This window comes from Colius striatus, chromosome 3, assembly GCF_028858725.1.
Source record: "Colius striatus isolate bColStr4 chromosome 3, bColStr4.1.hap1, whole genome shotgun sequence".
In the NCBI taxonomy this organism is placed as follows: domain Eukaryota; kingdom Metazoa; phylum Chordata; class Aves; order Coliiformes; family Coliidae; genus Colius; species Colius striatus.
Window position 1 is genome coordinate 94283140 of NC_084761.1, and position 21481 is coordinate 94304620.

The 21481-nt window shown below is 41.4% G+C and overlaps 1 protein-coding gene across 1 annotated transcript in view; it reads right to left on the reverse strand.

The window, feature by feature from the left end:
- EIF2AK3 (eukaryotic translation initiation factor 2 alpha kinase 3) overlaps positions 1 to 21481 on the reverse strand; it is a 49050-nt gene that overhangs the window by 2677 nt on the left and 24892 nt on the right. The window contains exons 4-15 of the mRNA XM_061993693.1: positions 20884 to 21014; positions 18457 to 18691; positions 18052 to 18214; positions 16189 to 16326; positions 15564 to 15686; positions 13482 to 13702; positions 13023 to 13135; positions 11795 to 11917; positions 10133 to 10282; positions 7948 to 8716; positions 3184 to 3351; positions 2539 to 2640 (exon numbers count right to left, since the gene is read on the reverse strand). Of these exons, the coding sequence (XP_061849677.1) occupies positions 2539 to 2640; positions 3184 to 3351; positions 7948 to 8716; positions 10133 to 10282; positions 11795 to 11917; positions 13023 to 13135; positions 13482 to 13702; positions 15564 to 15686; positions 16189 to 16326; positions 18052 to 18214; positions 18457 to 18691; positions 20884 to 21014 (2436 nt within the window). The remainder of the gene's footprint in view (positions 1 to 2538; positions 2641 to 3183; positions 3352 to 7947; positions 8717 to 10132; positions 10283 to 11794; positions 11918 to 13022; positions 13136 to 13481; positions 13703 to 15563; positions 15687 to 16188; positions 16327 to 18051; positions 18215 to 18456; positions 18692 to 20883; positions 21015 to 21481) is intronic.

Consider the following 21481-nt stretch of genomic DNA (forward strand, 5'->3'; position numbering starts at 1 on the left):
CAGTCTCACGAGGACAGAGTACTGGGGAGGGGGAGAAATGACTGGTTCTGACTTAGCAATGTAAGCCCTGGCGTTTATTTAACGATTATGGCCTAATGGGCAGATTTATCAGCAGTTTGAGGGCAGTTCACGTTGCCTATTTCTGTGACCTTACAAGGCTGCTGGTCGCCTTCAGTGTTCGTTCCATAACAAGCACATCAGCTCCATCTAGTGACAGTATGTTTTGCATGTTCAGACACAATTATTTGCAGCAGGCTGCCTTAGGAATTTCAGTTCTGTAATTGTCAGCAGCCCATGACCCACTTTAGCATGTTTTTAGGGCAGAAGGGCAATATTTAGCATTTAATTTGCTAACTGGCCTTGTGGCCAAGAAGGCCAATGGCATCCTGGGATGCATCAAGAACAATGTGGGCAGCAGGTTAGGACAGGTTCTGCTGCCCCTCTACTCTGCCCTGGTGAGGCCTCATCTGGAGTCCTGTGTCCTGTTCTGGGCTCCCCAGCTCAAGAGGACAGGGAAGTGCTGGAGAGAGGCCAGTGCAGGGCCACCAAGATGCTGAGGGGACTGGAATATCTGTGTGAGAAGGAAAGGCTGCAGGCCCTGGGGCTATTCAGTCTGGAGAAGAGAAGGCTGAGGGGGGACCTTATCAGTGCTGATAAAAACCCAAAGGGTGGGTGTCAAGAGGATGGGGCCAGTCTTTTTTCTTTAATGCCCAGTGATAGGACGAGGGGTAACAGGCATAAGCTGGAACACAGAAACTTGACTGGAACGTGAGGAGAAACTTATTTGGTGTTGAGGTGAGGGAGCTCTGGCCCAGGCTTCCCAGGGAGGTTGTGGAGGCTCCTTCTCTGGAGGTTCCAAACCTGCCTGGACACGTTCCTGTGCCCCCTGATTGAAGGGAACCTGCTTTAGCAGAGAGATGAGCTGGATCATCGCTGGAGGTCCTTTCCAACCCCCACCATTCTGTGATTCTGTGTAACTTAAGAAGGATGTCCTTCTGTGCTTTTGGGCACAAAATATTAAGGAATCTAAACTAAAAGCAAAATTCAATTCACTGTTACTCCACTGAAAGTATAAATCGACCAATTAATAGTGATGAGCAAGAGCCCAACTCCTGTTCAAGAGAACTGAGCAAAAAATTGTCCTCCTCTACCAATGCAGCCTGCATTTAGTGATGCGTTTTCAAACACTTAATCTGGAAATCACTTGCACTGCCATAGGCTGCTAACTGCTTGAGGCAGAGGCAGGTGTCATGCTCCTCGTCTGGGGATTCAGCAAGCAGTGCTGATGCTTGGCTGATACCATGAAAACTTCAGCCTAACAACTTGGAAACAGCTACCAAAGCACCTAAAGTCCAGAACTTGACAATAAAAGGGGTGAGGGTTTCTTTCTGGTTTTACAAAAAAGAATATAATGACAGTGAAAATAGTGGGAGGTCAGGGCACTCTTTTTACTCTCTCATGGAGCAAAAGGCCAGAGTTAGATGCCATTTAGGATTCACTCCCATTACTTGCTATGCTTTTAAACTCAGGAATACTGGAAGGGCAAAGCTTGTAGTCACTGCCTCAGGAGAGTTTGAGAATCCAGGATAGCTCTTTATTAGCTCTAGACCTCAGTAATTATTTTATTTGGAGAAAGAAACTGGTTCCAATGCAAGGGGTTCAAATTAAGCACTGTCACTCCTCCTCTAGACACTCTTTTGTACTATAAAAAGCCAGAGCATTTTAAGCAAGAGAATGCAACACCAGCATAGGTGGAACTTTCAGTCAAGCTGCACTCATTGTATGGTTCAAACTGCTTCTCACATCTCTGCTAAAAAGCAATCCATCCTTACAGGAGAATTTAATCCCCCCATGTACATATAAAAGATAAATACAAGTTATAATGGCTCTTTCTTTCCTGCATAGGTCACTGGTCACCATTTACAAGAGGAAAAGCCTTTCTGACTGTAGCTCCTGTACCCCATGAACTTGTTCTCACACGCATTTTAACAGCAAGGAAGAGCTGTAATGCACCATCAAACCTCCCAAATTCATATTTGATGCAGTGAAGGTCAACAGTTACTGCTTGAAGTTGTGAGACTCACAGCTAAAACTTGCTGTTCCTTTTCCTATAACAATTTCTCACTAAGTGCTTTGGGTGAAAAAAACCACTGCAGATGCAAACCAAGGAAGAAATGATAAAAATGCACAGCATGGTTCCAATCCTTGAATGAAAAAAAAAGCTGGCAGGCTCAAAGTCACAAGCTATATTTGTTGCTTGAGTTCTTGGATATCCTAGTTCAATAGTTTCTCTTACTTGGCTTAACAACAGAGGAGGTTTGTAAAGAAATTAAGGCCTCAATTCAATTGCACACATTAGGAAGACTGTAATTTATTTTCAGTGATTCAGGGGGTCTGTGAAAGGCTGATAAAGAAGCTGTCCTCCTAATTGCAAGGCTTTTTTCAAAACCAAAAAGAACTCTCTTGCAAGTGTTTCACCAGGCCAATAGCTGTCTTACACAAATGATCAAACTGAAGACAACCCAACACCATACTTACCCTGACCCTCTCCATCTGTGTGCTGAAAGGGTAGAGCAGCTCAAAGAGAATCAGTCCCAGAGAAAAGATATCCACTTTGTGCGAATAGGTGTTCCCACAGATCTGAAAATGGCAGAGTTAGGGTTTTGGGCAATCAGGGCAATCACTGTATGCAATTATGTACAATGTAAACGTCCTTTCAGGTCAACATATGGAAGTGATTAGTCCTGTGCAGAGCTGAAAACTGCACAACAGGCAAACTTTATCAAATGAGCATGGGTAAGGTCCTGACCCTCAGCTCCTCTTTGCAGAATCAACTGCAGAGCAAAATGTTTCAACTTCAACCTCATGCACAATACTGTGTCCTCGCTTAATGAACTTGAATATTACACAGTTACCTTTCTGCTACATTAAAATCAAGATAAATGAATGCATCTAGTACATTCAACAGACAATAAATGAATGTATCAAAGTACAAATCATTAGCCACTTTTTTTCTATAATCAATAAGATATTAAATTTGGAATTCAATTTAGGTCAAAACTGGAATTTTTAGTCACTTTTTGCAACAGTTCACTAGAAAGAGTGCCTAAGCTTTTTCCTCCTGGGAATTCACGTGTCTTCCAGGAACTGCCACGCAGAGCTTTAGAGCAGAAGTGCACAAACCTGTTCTGGACTCATGTAGAGTTTGGTCCCCACTTGTCCTGTGTGCCTGGCATAAGCTGGCATTGGGGTAAGTACTGATTCCTCCTCCTCATCTTGGTCCATAGCAGTCACCAGTCCAAAATCCCCAACCTTTACTATGTCATCCATTGTGAAAAAAATATTGGAAGGCTAAGAAAACAAACAGGTGAAAAAAGAACAAGTAATAAGTCTCTGTGTTTCAGCAGATACTACACTTTGTTTGTTGACAGCCATGCTTTCAAGGTTAAAAATGCTCATTAAACATCAGATTAGCACAACCAGCTAAGAATCTTAGTTATTTGGGGAAAAGATTAAATACTCTCCCTTCCTGAAACTCAGCCTGATGACTCCTTGTCATCCAGTAGAGGTTTATTAGCACTACATAGTTCTGCTGAGCAGCCTACACAAAAGTCAACAGCACAGGGAAGTTCTCCAATTTTCCATCACATGGCAAATTCACACCAGATGCTGGAATTCTGACTCCTAGTTGGTTTTATTCTGATCTCTGAGTGCTAAAATCATTTGCCACACTCTTAACTAGCACGTAGCACATAATGTTAAATTAAAGACACCTTGGAAGTCTGGGAACAAAGGCTGTGTTTCAGCTGGTACTGTGCAGTTTAACTGTGGTAGCAGCTGTTTGCACAACAGAACTAAAAGGTTCTTTTTGATAGAAGCTTCAGAACTTTGCAATTTTCTACAGCAGCAACAGTGATGATCTGGCTTAATTCTCCTTCAGCTGGTTTCCCACAGCTTGCCATCCTTGCCTTAACCTACTGCTAGAAAAGTCTGGAGTTGAGATGCTCCCTTGCTAATGGCACAGATCTCAGATGGATTCTCAAGACATTTGCACTTTGGATGACAGAACAGTACACACCAAATGACTGATTAAGTTTTTTGAAACATGACCACTCCACCTCAGTTACAAATAGAGAGACACACAGTTTTGAGGGAAGAACAGATTGATCCTGCAAGGGGGAAGAAGCAGCAGGATTACATGCAGTGAAAGGGCTGAGGCGTGGTAAAGAGGCAGGTGGTGCTGGGCAAGCTCCCTTGGACCTCCAAGGCTGAGAGAACACAGTTCACGTTCTATTGACATAAACCCTGGAACAGGAGGGAGCAAACAGATAGAGGGCACTATTTTTCTGCAAGATCAAAGGACTACAAATCTGACCTATTTCAAAGTCCTCAGTTACAGACAAACCCACTCTGTGCAAGAGAGAAAGGAGACATTTAATAGGCGTCTTGTGTCTTTTTAAAGCAATGGTCAGCTCTGACACAAGCACTACAGAAATAGATATAAATTGTTAGTTTCACTGTGCCCACATTCTGTCTCCAAAATTGCCTTCTGAGCCAGTTCTTTTCTCTGATATATTCTTCTGTAATGAATCATAGAATGGTTTGGGTTGGAAGGGACCTTAAAGATCACCTTGTTCCAGCCCCCTGCCATGGGCAGGCACCTTCCACTAGACTCCAATCCCCATCCAGACTATCCTTGAACATGTCCAGGGATAGGGCAGCCACAGCCTCTCTGGGCAACCTGTTTCAGTGCCTCACCACCCTCACAGGGAAGAATTTCTTCTTAATACCTAATCTAAATCTGCCCTCTTTCAGTTTAAAGCCATGACTCCTTGTCCTATCACTGTATGCCCTTGTTAAAAGCTCCTCTTGCTGCTTTCCTGTAGGCTGCCTTTAGGTACTGGAAGGCTGCTTCAAGGTAACACGAATGTCATGCCCTATGGAGTTCCAGCTCATTTGGTGCACAAAAGCTACTACCCTGTAAATCCACAGCACTGCCAGGCTCTTTCTGAAGCATTTATACAGCACCCACCCTCTGATTGCACACTCACACTGTCCAAAAAAATCTTTGTATCAGAATTTTAATGCTCAAGGCACAGATGTCTCCATCTGGGATTTGTATCACGTTGCCTTTTCCATTTCCCTCCTCTTCCAACAAACAAGAAGTCAGTAAGATCTGTCTTGCTCCTCAGGAGAAAGCTCTTCTCAACAGCACACTTTATTTGTTGTACTTCTCTGTTTGAAAACAGTCTGTCTCTAATATCAATGCCACCACAAACTTAAAGCAAAAATAAGCCATCAAGAGGACATTCAGAACGGGGAAGTCTAAGGCAGATGTACACAATTTTGATTTGAATCAGAAGAACAAAACCACCCTCTAGTTATCTTGCCAGTTGCACAAAGACATTTCTCTCCAGAGATCCAGATTCTTCAATCAGAATGAGAATTCCCTTTTTTCCCCCCCACAGATAAGCTACTGGCCATATCTGGAATAATACCATTTCATTCAATTAATGCTGCAAAATGTATCTAAGACTGTTCTTGGAGCCCTGTGAAACACCTAATTTCTTTTGAGCTGTCAAGCATGAGCAACAGCTTATCCTGGGAATAACAGTAAATCCACCTGACAGACAGATTTCTCTTTCTGTACTTCATTTTCTTCAAAAGAATTTGAACTGTGACCTATTCATTTGCCTGCCTACACTCCTGCCATCTTGTCCTTATGGTTATCTGTGATGAGTAGGAGCCTAATTAATACATCTCAAAGTTAACTTAAATACTTGAAGTATCTCCTTCAATTTTTAACAGGCATGCACACAAATTTTCACATAGGTCTGAGTTCTTCCTGGTGCCAATGGGAGCAAGAACTGGCCTCTGCTAGCAGCTAGCTCTGCCTCCAGCAAAGACAAAACAGCTTGACAGGTTATTTCCTTATTAGTGCTGGCACAAATTTAGGAGTTGCATGACCAACTTCTTGGAGAAATTACAAAATGAGGTGAGATATGTTCCTAGGAGTGTCTGAAAACTGTAGAGAAAAACCTAAATGTACTGACTGGATAAATCAACTTCCAGAGTAACACCTATACATGCATGGGAAGTGTTCTGAAACAAGAAGTTGTTCATCCAGGGAGAGCCTTTCCAAGTTGTTTATACCAAGTAAAAACCACCACAAAAAAATCTCTTGTTCAGATTGCTGCCAATACTGAACTTTGAAGATGTCCCAACACATCTGCTGATTAAGACCAGCATAGCTTTAAGTGAAGATTTACATAAGCTTTACTGAACAGTGACCTCAGTAAAAACTGCAGAGAGTCACAACTGACAGTATTGTTAAGAAACATTACTAATTAACATGTCTAGCAACATATTAGTACAGGGATTTAATTACTTTTCTGGCTGGTTTCTCAAGCAGTAAAGATTTCTCAGATAACTGCTTCACAGTGATCGCCCAGTGCTGATGGGGAAAGGAAATACTTAGAGTGTTTCTAACTTTGAGAGGTCTTTTCTGTGTTACTGAATTTGAATCCCCTTTTACTGCCACATCCACCATGGCATTTTTCTTTTTTGTTTCTAATGATTACCAAATGATTACCATCTGAGAAGCTATACCTGTGCTTATAAGTCATTTCAGCATTTAGTCCATTGTGGTAGGTATTAATTCCTCCTCAAATAAACAGAAACAGGAACTTGCCTCTCCACTATTTGGCAAAAGCAATCAATTTCTCAGAGCTCAAAATAACCATGCTAACTTTAGCTGGGCTCTTTAATTAAACCCTGGTATTTGGAAATACATACTGACACTTCCAGTCCTAAAAATTCCAGCAAGATTAGAAACATAGGATTAGAAGCAAAATGAAAGGAAAGGTACAAAAAGTTACTCTTGACTTCAGTTATGCTGAATACCAGAGGTAAAAACCATTTTCCCCAACCTTAACTGTCTGGATGTTATCAGACATTAAAGAGATTAAGAATCCCTCAGAAAGCTGCATTGTGATAGCTGGCACTGACTCAGAATTCAACCCCAGGACAGTTTACATTTCAATCCTAGAGCAGCAATGATTAATTTTTAGTGTCTCTAACCTGGAGTAACACTGCTGCTCTTAGGCAGTTTTGCTATAGAAAGAAGGAGGAAAACATCAGAATCATAGAATCATTTAGGTTGGAAAAGACCTTTATAGATCTTTGAGCCTAACTGTAAACACTGACAATCATCTGCTTCATGTGAAACAGGAGAACAGGATCCCAAACAGCTTGCCTTGACACACAGCTCAGCAACCAACAACCCTGTACTTGAATTACAAATGTCATAAAACAAATGCAACTGATCTGTGCCAGGTACAAGAAGTCTTGCTGTAAGAAAGACTTTAATTGCAATAATGAATGATTAATGTCTATTTCCTGGAACACTGCACCTCCGGATTATTGTGCAGATGTTAAGCCAGCTTTTTGACATCAATGCTGAGGTCTCACTGATAAGAGTCAACTACTTGAGCAACATTTGCTCCAGTGTCATATTACTCCCACACACAAAAACCAAAATTTTACCTGTATTCACCTGATCTGTAAATTTAAAGCAGAACTTGACACTGAGCTAAACAGCCTGGCACTGCTCTGCTAGGAACAGTCAAATTGGGAATGGCTGATGCGCAGCTTTGTAATGAGGTGGAGAGATAGCTACCCTGTCATGCCATTTGGGTCAGTCTATGTGTTTCAGGAATTTTGCAGCACCAGAGACTTTTCTATACTTTGGATACAGATAATTCAAGCTATGATAGCTCCAAAGACAACTTCACAGTACTGAACATTTGCCTGTAGGGAATGGCCAGCGAGATAACCAATTAAAACAAGCATTTGGAAACATCGAGCATTCAGTGATGATCACATCAATAAATACATAAAAAAAAAAACCCTCCAACACTTTTCCTACAGTAACCCATGAATACAAACCTTGAGATCCCTGTGCATTAATCCCTTGCTATGCAGAAAGTCAACTGCTTCGGCTATCTGCAGAAATATCTGCAGACACTCTGTCCTTTCTCTCTCCTCTATCAGGCATCTTCTGCTCATCCAGTCTTTAAGGTTCTCTTTCCTGCAGAGCTGCATCTGGATGTAAAGATACACCTTTGGAGAGGTGGGCTTGACCTTTTCTGCAATATTTTTAGATAGGTCCAGGCTTAAACTTGTTGGCCTTGGTGGAGAAACGGAGAGCGGACTTCCTGAAGCAGATTTCTTGTTAGCAGATTCCTTTGTAATTTTTGCCTTATCCTCAGAAAGACTCTCATCATGTGAAATATCAACTTTATCTTCCTTACTGGAAGCATTTCCACAACCAGAATCCTCAAACACAATAGAAGAGGAGGTCCCTTCCCTCAGGTGTACAACAGGAACAGCTGAAGAACGAATTTCCAAGGAGTGACCCAGCTCGTTATTGTTGATAGTACTGTCTTCTACATCACAGCCTGTAAGGACACTGTCCTGGAGGTTTAAGAGTGGATCTTCTGACTGGTGTAAGTCCCTGTTGTCTGTGGCAGAAAATTCCAGAGGAGAAAAGTGGCTTCCAGAAGAATCAGACTGACCACAGGGTATTCCCACAGACCTTACCCTCTCCGATGAAGTGGCAATAACTTCAATGTGCTCCTTTGAGGAAAACGGCTCTGTTCTGATCTTAAACGATGGGACATCCATTGGACTGGGAGAACTGAGTGGCCAGTCAGTGCTAGAAGAACAAAATCCAGAGATCAGTCAGAGTGAGGATAATGCTTTCTCATTGATAAAGGACAATTTAGCAAGCTCTACTGCCTGGATTCCCAATGTGCAATCAGGCTCATCTTTAGCTTGAGAAAACTTGGTCCTTTAGAACATGCATTGCAGTGACTATCTAAAGTGCCTTGGCAGAATTACAGCTGTGAGATGTTAATTTGATGCCTGAAACATAAAGGTTGCTATATTCTAAAGGATTTTCAGGCACATTGAGATCACTAAATAGTCTTGTATTAGGCTTCATTCTTGAAATGCCAACATACACCCACACTTTTTCCTTTCTTTTAACATCCTCTAACTACTTTATTGAATTTTCCATTTTTAACCTTCTTCTACCAAGCTTTATAAATTGTCCCTGTTATTATCCCTCACACATTTCTGATGAACTACATTAATTGAAGCATTGGAGTACTGAACCAGATCCATCTAAACCAAGACAACAAAGAGGAGAGAGTTTAAAATTGAATCACAATAGCAATGCTTCAACCTTCCAACCACCCAAAAAGCCAATTACAAAAGTTAAATTAAGAACTACAAGATGTTTCCTAAGCTGAAAGAAAGACTTTAACACAATGGAGGTCCCAAAAAAATTGAGACATCCTATGTACAACTGTGACCTATTTGTACCTTGTTCAATTTAAAAATTGACAGGCTAAGTTAATAACATGAGTCAGCAATAAGCTCAAGTAGACAAGAAGGCCAGTGGCATCCTGGCTTGTATCAGAAATAGTGTGACCAGCAGGGCCAGGTCAGGGATTGTCCCCCTGTACTCAGCACTGGTGAGGCTACATCTCAAGTGCTGTGTTCAGCTCTGGGCCCCTCACTACAAGATGGACATTGACAGGCTGCAGCATGTCCAGAGATGAACACCAGAGCTGGGGAAGGGTCTGGAGCACAAGTCTGATGAACAGCAGCTGAGGAAGCTGGGGGGAGACACGATCACTCTCTACAACTATCTGAAAGAAGGCTATGGTGAGGTGTGGGTTGGTCTTTTCTCCCAGGTAACAAGTGATAAGGGGAAATAGCCTCAAATTGTGCCAGGGGAGGTTTAGATTGGAGATTAAGAAGAACTTTTTCCCTGTGAGGGTTGTCAGACACTGTCCCAGGCCGCCCAGGGAGGTGGTAGAGCCCCCATCCCTGGAGATATTTAAAAGACATAGATGAGGTGCTGAGGGACACAGGTTAGTGATGGGCTTGGCAGTGTGAGAGGTTGGACTCAATGGTCTTTAAAGGTCTTTTTCAACCAATATGATTCTATAAAAACTACCTCTTTCCTACCCAGTCTCTTCATCTTCCTGGATCATCTACCAGTTCTCCAGTTCTGTTGATGTACAAGCTTCAAACTCAATTGTTAAAAAACAACGCAAATTACCTTTCATCTTTTAACCACTGTTCATCCATCTTTTCCTGCCATCTCTCAGGTGGAGCTTCCAGCCAAGCGTTGAAATACCGAACAATCCCTGGATGCTCCAGCTTAGCTAATGCCTTGACTTCCCTCATCACCTTCTCACGAGCCAGCTCCCTACAATTTGGAGGGAGAAGAACAAGAGATGTGGTCACATAAAGCAGCAGCATAGCACAGAAATTTCTGCAAAGAAATTTAATCAAATTGGCCCACTATAAGCCAGGCAGGTAGTATTGCTCTTCACACCAAAAGACAGGTATATCTTAAATACCCCAGAGTAACTCCTTTACATTAGAAGTGTGGAGGAGTGGTATGTGCTCATCACAGCTAAGTATTTGGTCATCCCTTTTCAAATAATTACAAGCAGCAAAACTGAGAGGAATGGGTTCATCTTGCTCTCAACTGTTTATAAGGTAGAAAAAAAAAGGGCACTAAACAATATTTTACAGGGATGTAGAAGACACTGACAGAAAAGAAGACAGTAATCATAGAATCATAGAATGGTAGGGGTTGGAAGAGACCTCCAGAAATCATCTAGTCCAACCCCCCTGCAGAAGAAGGTTCACCTAGATCAGGTCACACAGGAACATGCCCAGGTGGGTCTTGAAGACCTCCAAGGAAGGAGCCTCCACAACCCCACTGGGCAGCCCGTGCCAGGGCTCCCTCACAGTGAAATAGTTTTTTCTTATGTTTAAGTGGAACTTTTTGTGTTCCAGCTTCATCCCTTTCCCCCTTGTCCTGTATTTCTTTACTAATTGGCACCACACAAGGAGACTGCATAAAGACTCCATTCTATGGACAGGAAAACAGGCAGCCTACTATCTTACTGAAGTAAAGACTTGCTGCTCTTGAGACTGTAACCAAATCAAATGAAGCCTGCTGATTTTATTTAATGGGTTTGAATATGCCTGGAAAAGAAGAACCTTAAATTTCTACCTTAAATTTCTAAGCAAAACCTTTAAACTTAAATAGTTACACTTATTTAACACATTCAAAAAAGTAGTTATTCTACATTTCATAGTTTTACCCCCTCCCTCTACTGGCCTGCCTGTTGCTGTTCTAACTTGAGATTTCCAGAAGCAGTGTCTCCCATCTCCCACTAAAAGGAACTGCTGCAAGCTCTGTGTAGGGTAATTCAGTAGCATGGCTTGACCACCTATGACTGAAAGAAAAGGTAGGGGTTGTGGGACCAGAAAATGAAACAAATGAACAAATGGAGTCAGAAAAACTGGGAGAAGGGAGAGAGAAAAGAAAGAGAAGGTGGGGTAGGAATGGTAAGGAGAGGAAGGAGAGAAGCAAATTAACAGTGCTACAAAAAACTGGTCCTCTTATCAAAGGCTGTATTCATCAAGGAAATCAAATATGTTTCCACGTAGCTGCAGCATCCTCACAAGTGTCCTGCCACACCAGTATTTTAGCCAAGCAGGTCACCCTTCTGCTGTGATTATATATGCCAAATTCTCCATGCCAAAACTTGGTAAGTTTCCCCCCCCTCCCCAATTAAAAAGTCTGTCATCCATCCTAATGTAGTATCTGCGAAACCAGTTCAGGAACAGATGGTTCAGTGCAGGATGGGATCCCACCATTCACTTGTTACTTTTTCTGTATCTTAACGAAGTAATTCATTACCTGTTGGGTAAACGGATCCTTTTGATGGCGTAGTTGCAGTCGTCCACTTTATTTCTAGCTTCAAAAACTACTCCAAAACCTCCACGACCCAGACACTGAATTGGTTCAAAATCTGTCAGATATCTGGGAGGAGAAGGGTGTGAAGAAGAGACAGAAGAATATAGGGAGGATAAGGGAGAAAAATACATTAGTATAGACAGAAGAAAAAAATCATTTGAGTAAGAGTGAAATATTTCTGTACAGCCAAAACATACTGAACAACTTGAAGCATTTCTTAACCTTTTTCCTCTGATAACTCGTTGAGGCAATCAGATATTTACCTATTTATGAAATGGACAGTTGCTGATTATGCACTTATCCAGTGTCTAACATAACCCAGCAAGATCCATTACACATGTACAGGGGAAACAGAAGAGGTTTTTCATACTATCAGCTTGCAAGCTTACTGGACTATGGACCATGAGTATGGAGCCTAAGTTTCTATACCCAAACTAAGTGGTGACAAGTAATTACTTCCTAAATCATGATTTGCCTTTAACCCCACCCCAAATAACTATTTCTGTAATTAGTCCTTCTAAGTAACCATTCCAAAATGTCACTGTTCTTAGATCTCACTATCTTACTCTTCCTCATTTTCAATACTCCAGGTCTTACTTTCAGTGAGTTACAAATGTGCAGGAAACAGTCACATTTTCTCCAGAGTATCATGATACATCCCTATACACCCTCTGTCTTAACCAACTCCTTAATAGCAGCAAAGGTTTGTTCCAACTACAGTCTGCCTATTCTGCTGAGTATATAAAACATCACCTGTTTCCATTTGTAATTGCCTTTCTCTGCTTTAATCCATAAATAGAGAAACAGAAGGCATAAACACTGATTAAGGCTTTCAAGAAACAATCTTCCATTTCATGTATCAGCAGGAAATATGACAGCAATGTTCCTGATCACAGGAATCTTGCAAAGTCTCTGGGACTGCTTAGACCAACTATAACTGTAATCTTCCATCAGTAATGGGTGACAGGGTTCTTTGTGTCAGCTGCCATTATCCTGCAAAGTCAGAGCACTAGGGACTAGGGTAGGTAAGAACAAGTGGACATCTACTCTTTCATAGAGCACAGAATCCAAGGGGTTGGAAGGGACCTTGAAAGATGATCTAGTCCTCAAAACAGTATTAGTTGTCACACTGACTAAAAACTCTGTACTGGTTATGTTGAATTGAGCTCACCTTGACACATATCCAGAGTTCTTGACGTCACTCCAGCTGCTGTCTTTAACATCTCCACAGGCGGGCTCGTATTTACTATCAGTCTGACATTGTGTTTCGGATTCCTTCCTCAGCTAACAAGGGTTATGGAAACAAGACCAAAGAAAACAAGCAAACAAAAAAAATCAGCTCCTCAAGTACTTGAGACCAATCTGTACCCCTAGATATGGCATTGAGTCATTTCAGTGTAAATACCTCCGGAGGTACCAGATATGGTTGACGCAGTCTGATTTGCTTGCTGAAGCAGTTAAGTAAACTGTAGACGGCAGCTTCACAGATAGATTAGAACAGTAGATTTAGGCTTTAGATTTTGCTGTTTAATTAGTTATTAACTTATTAATACTACTCACTGCAGACTCAAACCCCAAAGGCTAGAAGAATATCCTCTGTATTTAGGATTCAGATAAAAAACAAACTTACTCTGCTGGAAGGATGGGGATGGAAAAGTTTGCGAACGATAAAAGTTGTGGCCACGATGCAAAATACAATAGTGCCAACAATCTCCTTCCACCAATGAAGCAGAAGAACAGGATCTTTCTTGCGAATGTTCTTGTAATTTGGATCGTCAAAAAACCTCACAGTGATCTGAGTGCTCCGTTTGTTTCTCTCTCTCTTGTAGTAGGGTAAGTAATAACCATTATCTGTGTATAAAAAACACACAGAAGGCATAGATTTACTTGTAGGTAACTATGATCTTCTCATTAACAGTTGTCCTCAACAGAGAGGGAGTATTCTTCATAGAATCATAGAATGGTAGGGGTTGGAAGGGACCTTTATAGATCATCTAGTCCAACCCTCCTGCAGAAGCAGGGTCACCTAGATCAGGTCACACAAGAACATGTCCAGGTGGGTCTTAAAGACCTCCAAGGAAGGAGCCTCCACAACCCCTCTGGGCAGCCTGTGCCAGGGCTCCCTCACCTCAACAGTGAAATAGTTTTTTCTTATGTTTAAGTGGAACTTTTTGCGTTCCAGCTTCATCCCATTACCCCTTGTCCTGTTGCGACCTGTAACAGAAAAACGGGATGTCCCAACCTCCTGACACCCACCACTTACATATTTGTAAATGTTAGTAAGATCTCCCCTCAGTCTCTCTTCTCCAGACTAAACAGCCCCAGTTCCCGCAGCCTTTCCTCATATGAAAGATGTTCCAGTCCCCTGAACAGGTGGCCCTGCACTGGCCTCTCTCCAGCACTTCCCTGTCCCTCTTGAGCTGAGGAGCCCAGAACTTGACACAGGAGTCCAGATGAGGCCTCACCAGGGCAGAGTAGAGAGGGAGAAGAACCTCCCTTGACCTGCTGCCCACATTGTTCTTGATGCATCCCAGGATGCCACTGGCCTTCTTGGCCATGAGGGCACATTGCTGGCTCATGTTTAGTTTATTATCAACCAGCACTCCCAGGTCTCTCTCCTGGTGCTGCTCTCCAGCAGGTCAATCCCCAGCCTGTGCTGGTGCATGGGGTTGTTCCTTCCCACATGCAGGACTCTGCACTTGTCCTTGTTGAACCTCAGGAGGTTCCTCTCTGCCCAACTCTCAAGCCGGTCAAGATCCCGCTGAATGGCAGCACAGCCTCTGGAGAATCAGCCAGTCCTCCCAGTTTGGTGTCATCAGGGAACTTGCTGAGGGTCACTCTGTCCCCTCATCCAGGTCCTTGATGAAGATGTTGAACAAGACTGGCCCGAGAACCGATCTCTGTGGAACTCCACTGGCCACAGGCCTCCAACTCGACACTGTGCCATTGATCAGCACCCTCTGGGCTCTGTCATTCAGCAGCTCTTGATCCACCTCACTGTCCACTCATCCAAGCCACACTGCCTGAGCTTTCTGATGAGGATGTTATGGGAGACAGTGTCAAAAGCCTTGCTGAAGTCAAGGTAGATGACATCCGCTGCTCTCCCCTCATCTAGCCAGCCGGTTATGCACTCATAGAGGGATATCAGATTGGTCAAACAGGATTTCCCCTTGGTGAATCCATGTTGACTCCCCCTGAGTTGTTCCATCACCTTTCCAGGGATGGAGGTTTTTGTCTGCATGCTCTATGATTTTAAATGGCACATAAGCAAGCTCAGTTCATTGAGTTTACAGGTTATAAACTCCACAACAACTAAGCCTCCCAACAAAGTTTACCACTTGAGACGGCCTGACTACTGAGAGCTTGAAACCAGAATATCTTCCATATATACCACCAGGCTGAGTCTCTAGCAGTGTTAGCAAATTCTGAAGAAGTAACAATTCACAAGGTTTTTCCACTTGGACCAACTACCAGTGGCAATGGCAGTGCACACAATACTTCTGCAGCAGGGATTTCTGACACTCTGGAGTGCTTTGTGTGGCACTAATGGTACACATGCCACCATTTGGAAACCCTACTTTGGGCAATAATTTCCCAGTTCATAGAAGGTTAAAAAGAGCTATATATTTAAAATCAAACAAACAGGTACTTATTGAATGTCACAGACAATAAATGGGTAAGCCTTGCTGCTGAATTGGGAACTTCCACCTACCGTATGGATACTGTAGAACTGAAAGTGCTCCATTACTGTACTCCTCATGAGAATATTTGTCATTGCTGAGACACTTATCAAACTCATCAGACCCCACCAACACTGGAGTCCTGGAAGGCGAATCTAAGCATAGAAAAGACACAATTTTCTGAGCTGGACTGTTACCAAAATTCTGTTATTGTATTAATTTAATGACAACTTCAATTGTGTAATCTATGTCTCTTGGATCAGATCATGAGAACCACAATTACTGCAAGGAAACATTGAGAAAGGTATTTTAAGGTAACTTAACAACTCTCTCCCTTGCCAAAATACCACTTTTAGACAAGTCAATTCATTTATATTCACATCACTGCAAAAAAAATCCTCTTTTTCTTTGAAAAATGTGATTTAGAAGACACAACAGTTCATTATTAAAGATGACTGTCAAATTCATAGTAAAAGAAAGCAGATAGAAAACATTGAAATAGTAACAAACCCCAACAATTAATAAAGCACTGACATCATGCCTAAACTGTTCCACAGCTGGAAACTATTAGACTAGCTTGCAACATACTGAAAATCAGAAAGATGGCCTACCTTTTCAGAGCTAAGAGAGCAATTGAAACTTGGAACTGCTACTTACGGATTAAAGGTTTCCATTTGATTTTAGGGAGAGGAATAATTGCATTATCCTTCCTGGATTCCAGAGCTTTTGGGTTGGTTGGGAATTTCTCAGAAATTCTGACTGATGACTGAAGATACAACTGGCCTCTATACATACCTAAGTAATAAACCAGAAAGCATATTAGTCTTAAGGTTTTAGGTCACTTGAGCCTCAGAATAAAGTTGCCTGGTTAAAATACACAGTTAAAAACATTTTTGAAACTATTTCTTTATATTCTGAGAGTCTGAGATACTGACTCTAATTGCTAGGCTGGATGAATTCAAATAATATGTTCCCCCTGTTCTAGAAAAGCAAGAGATGAGAACATCCCATTTTCACTGTTGGAGACCTGCTGCTACAGAAAAATGCCAGCAATTCTAAAGAGCTATAAAGCAGCTTGGACTTTGCGTAGCTAATGCTTCTTTCAAACTTCCTACCCTTGTTAATGCTGGTAGATGACTCCTCAACAACCATTAGCAGGAAGGCTGAATCATAGAATCATAAAATGATAGGGTTGGAAGGGACCTTTAGAGATCTAATCCAACTCTCCTGCAGAAGCAGGTTCACTTAGATTAGGTTGCAAAGGAACATGTCCAGGCGGGTCTTGAAGACCTCCAAGGAAGGAGCCTCCACATCCTCCCTGGGCAGCCTGTGCCAAGGCTCCCTCACCTCAACATTAAAATAGTTTTTACTTATGTTTAAGTGGAACTTTTTGTGTTCCAGCTTCATCTCATTACCCTTTGTCCTGTTGCTAGTTACCATAGAAAAAAGGGATGTCCCAACCTTCTGACACCCACCCTTTAGATATTTGTAAATGTTAATGAGATCCTCTCTCAGTCTCCTCTTTTCCAGACTAAACAGCCCCAGTTCCCACAGCCTTTCCTCATAAGGAAAATGCTCCAGTCCCCTCAGCATCTTCAGGTAGCCCTGAAAAACCTGTCTTCTTTCTAGTGTTGTTCTTTACCTGTGTAATCACTAAAAGGAAAGCTACAAGGAAAGCTACAAGAAAAGGTTAAGGCAAACAAAGTCTTCCAAAACCAAAGCACATTTACCTCTCAGCCAGAGTCAGCTGAGAGGAAGAAGGATCAGAGTTCACTATTTCAAATTGTCATAAGCCACATCAAATGAATTCTGACAGCTGGATGACAACTTAAGGCACGTAAAATCTTAACTGAAATTTCTTCATGCTAAGTTACTGTAATCAGCGTAGAGGAAAAAATGAATGTGACAAATCAGCAGACTGGAGGGTGATGTTGCTCACTGATTACTGCTTACCAAGCAGTTAAGACTGCCTTGTTAGCTCTAAACCTATCTTTAAAAGTTTTAAGACTTTGAATAATCTCCAATGTAATGAAACTACAAAGCAACAAACATTTCAGAATCAAAATGGAAAAGACTGATGGTTTTGAAATCTTCTGTGTTTGAAAAAGAGGGAGGAAATAAATCAATCTTTTTACTATCAGTGTCTAGGCTAAACAATAAAGATATCAATTCTCCCATAGCCAAAGCTATCCTGTGCCTTCTGCTACTGTCACAATTTCTAAGATGGGTATATGGAACACTGACTCTGAATGACAACAGTAAAGATCACAGCAGGCTAGGAATTGATGAGGACACATCTCTACCTTCTGAAATTCTTTAAACCAAGTTTTTCTGGGCTGTGTATGTGAGTTGGGGCTTTATAAAGCAACATGGGCTAAATTTGACAGCCTTCATTATGCAGAATATCAGACTGGACATGTTATAGCTCTTTTTAACTGTGATCAAGAAATGTCTGCTTTACTACAATCTCAGAGAGGAGAATAATGTTTGCTACAGATAACGTTTCAGTTGGGGTCTCACCCAAATAGACGCTGGATTCTGTGGCCCCTCTGGCGGCTTCCACGAGATCTTCTTCATCTTCCAACACTTCACTGTTTGCAGTGTAACTTGTGTCATCAAACAGACTGATTGGAATTACTTTGCCATCCTTAACCAGCCATGCAGAAGCAATTGGAGTGCAAAACTGAAGAAGAAAGAAGTAACTGGAAAATTAATGCTGTATAACTGGATATTATACAAGAATAATGTTAAACAATGTGCTTAAATTCCTTGGTTTAATTTTTGTGCAGCTCAAAGTCAGAACTTCACTTAAAAAAAATTACAAGCAGATGTGTGCCTCTGTACAAAGGCAGTACCTGAAACTCAAGATGAAAGACATCAAAACTTCTGCTTTAGTAACATTTAATATTCTGTCTTTTCCCTTACCTGATATTCCCATTCCAGATGTCCTCCTCGTTTGTTAAAAGCCATCACCTTCCAGTCAGCTACTGAGACCTTTATCACTGTATCTTTCATCATAGCTTCCTGCTCCTCCACATCTGAAATAATTTTTGTTTCTTCTTTGTTCATATTTGATTTTAAATTGCTCTCAATATACCCTGCTCTAGTTTCAATGTCTGGGACATAGCGCAGCTCAAAGTGACCAACACTGAAATTCCACCTTAAAGAAAAAGAGAAAAACTTTCTGGAAACAATTTATATATCCCAAATCCTCCATCCAATTGATTCTTAAACTGAATATACCTATATTTGGCCCATATCTGCACCAAACTCTTTTAAGATTGTCAGATGAACACAGCTGTACCAGGAGGGGGAGTGCTAATGCAGAATACAAACCAAACAGAAATCTCGTCCAATATAGTGAGGAAGTTGAGGAAGCCTGTCTGGACATGTTCCTATGTGACCTGATCTAGGTGACCCTGCTTCTGCAGGGGGGTTGGACTAGATGATCTCTAAAGGTCCCTTCCAACCCATACCATTCTGTGATTCTGTGAAGTAGGGCCAACGGCATTAGAGGTGTAGTATATGGAGAGGCGTATAAAAACATCAGACCCTACAGCTGTGTGTGTTTAGTAGGAAAATGTTATGTAGCTGATGAAAGCAACAAGCATAAAGCATTTAGGAAGCAGTCTCTTACACAAGACATAGTTATCTTCATTAATAAAGTGGATTTAATTTGAAATGTAAGGTACAATGCTTGCTTTTGTTTAATCCCTCATACAAAGTAACACAGGATTTGTTAGACAAGTACTTCATGAAACCAGGAACAATCACAGCCCATGAGGTAATGCTAACACCAAAAAAATCCAGTTATCTCACATAGACAGAAGCTTTTTATTTTTGTAAATCAACAAATTGGGGCAGAAACTGAAAATTATTTTCAGATAGAATAAGTCTGTTTTGTTCCCCATAATATAGACCAATGCTGTAGAGAAGACAGATGGGAAAGGATGGCAAGTTTGCTTCTTTAACAGCAAAAAGGAGGAAAATATTTCAACAGTATGGCCAGGACCAGTCTGGCAACAACCAGAAGTCCAAACTGCCTCCTTGAAGAATTTACACCCTTATGGTAAAAGTCTGGCATATTGTATATATTCAATTCATTTATTAAAATTTTTGGGGTTTGGCTTTTTTTTTCCTCTGCATTAAAAACCCAGATCTATCCTGTAAACTCCATAGCAGCCCTATCATGTCACCAGGAAAGCAACTCTATTTCTAACTACAAAGACAGGAGGATCTAGAAGAGATGTATGAAGGAAAACACATGTTTTGATGACACAACTCTCCCTGTCAATGTAAGTATCCAAGAAGGAAAGAACCTGAGAGTTCTCTTTTTAGACATCTGATCTGCTAATCTGTTGCGAGTTCTAATTAGCTTCCCTCTGACACACTACAGATGCACAACCTGTCAAATCCTGCTGCAAACAGTAGAGGGAGCAGAGGATCAAGGAATGTAGTTCACTAAATTGTTGGGCAGTTATTGTATCAATGTATGACAACCAGCCTTTTGAAGCTGTATTTTGTGAATCATAGAATCCCAGAATCGTTTAGGCTGGAAGTGTGTTTTGGATGTTTATAGTAGAATACCTGCCTGTGACCTGATCTAGGTGACCCTGCTTCTGCAGGGGGGTTGGACTAGATGATCTCTAAAGGTCCCTTCCAACCCTACCATTCTATGATTCTATGATTTTTATAGCAATCTTGATGTAGTTAAACTTCAATGTGACAGCACTCAGCAAGTCACAGGCTGAACCACTACCTACAGTTTGGACAGAATAGACCACCTATGTTACAAAATGAACAAAGCAGATTTAAGGATGGGACTTCTAAAAAATACGACTGAAGACACTTTAAAGTATTAAGTTAAAATGAAAGCTAAAGACACCAACTATAAAAAAAACACCCAACCACACCACCACATTGGCACATACCATGAGCAGGTAAAGAACTAAAAACTCCAAGAGCAGGTCATAAGAAGACTTTTTGTCTCCTTTAGTACAAAAAAATAAAACAGTTGAAACAAACACTATTGACATTTGCCTGTGCAGTAGAGCAATGACAAGCTCTTTTGAGGAGAGTAATTTTCATTTGACTTAGAGGGAATAAACATGTGTACATATCTTCTCTGTCTAGTCATCTATAAAACTAGAGTTCAGGACATTGTTCCAAAGCACTGAGAAGCAAAGGGCTTAGATTCTAGCCAATAGTTCGGTGAATTCCTTCGCTTAACCAGCAAAACTCCCTTGTGCAATGTCTAGTCTAAAGAGAGGAAAAACAAGGTCAAATCCTTAAAACATTACATATTAAGCTCTTACCTCTATCAGATTATTTTGCAGCAATTCTTACACTTACTTTTCATTGCCACTGCGTGGTCCAACAGCACGGACTGTTTTCTGGGTTCGGTGTAATAGGAGTGTCTCTTCCTGCTCTGTTTCCTCATCATCCCACCGGCGACAGCCCACAGCTGAGCAGATGTACTTCACCTAAGTGACAACGCAAGAGGCTTGCACATGCTTCCAAGTTCTGAAGCACTTCAAGGCAAATGCAATCAACAGCAACATTCCAAGCTAACAATCAGTACAACACATTATTGGCTCGCAGGCGATTTGGAACTCTGTGATTTTAAATGCTCAACTTGAGAGATGTTGAAAAGGTTGGTTTAAGAGATAAGGGCTTTTCAGAACTACAATTTTCAAAATATTCCAGAAAGTCTACAGTTTTGGCTATTTTTTCCCATCTTTGGGTATATTTTGCACATATTTCTACTTCTAACAGAACAACAATCTTAGTTCTCTTTTCCCACTGTTTCTATAGGCATCAAAAGAACTTTCCTTTAGGACCCACAGTATAATTCCACTTTCATGCCATATGTAACTCAGCATAACTCTATGAGCTTCAAATGAAGTACTATTGACTTAGGGAAATGGTCTAGTGCTTGATAGGGGTGGGA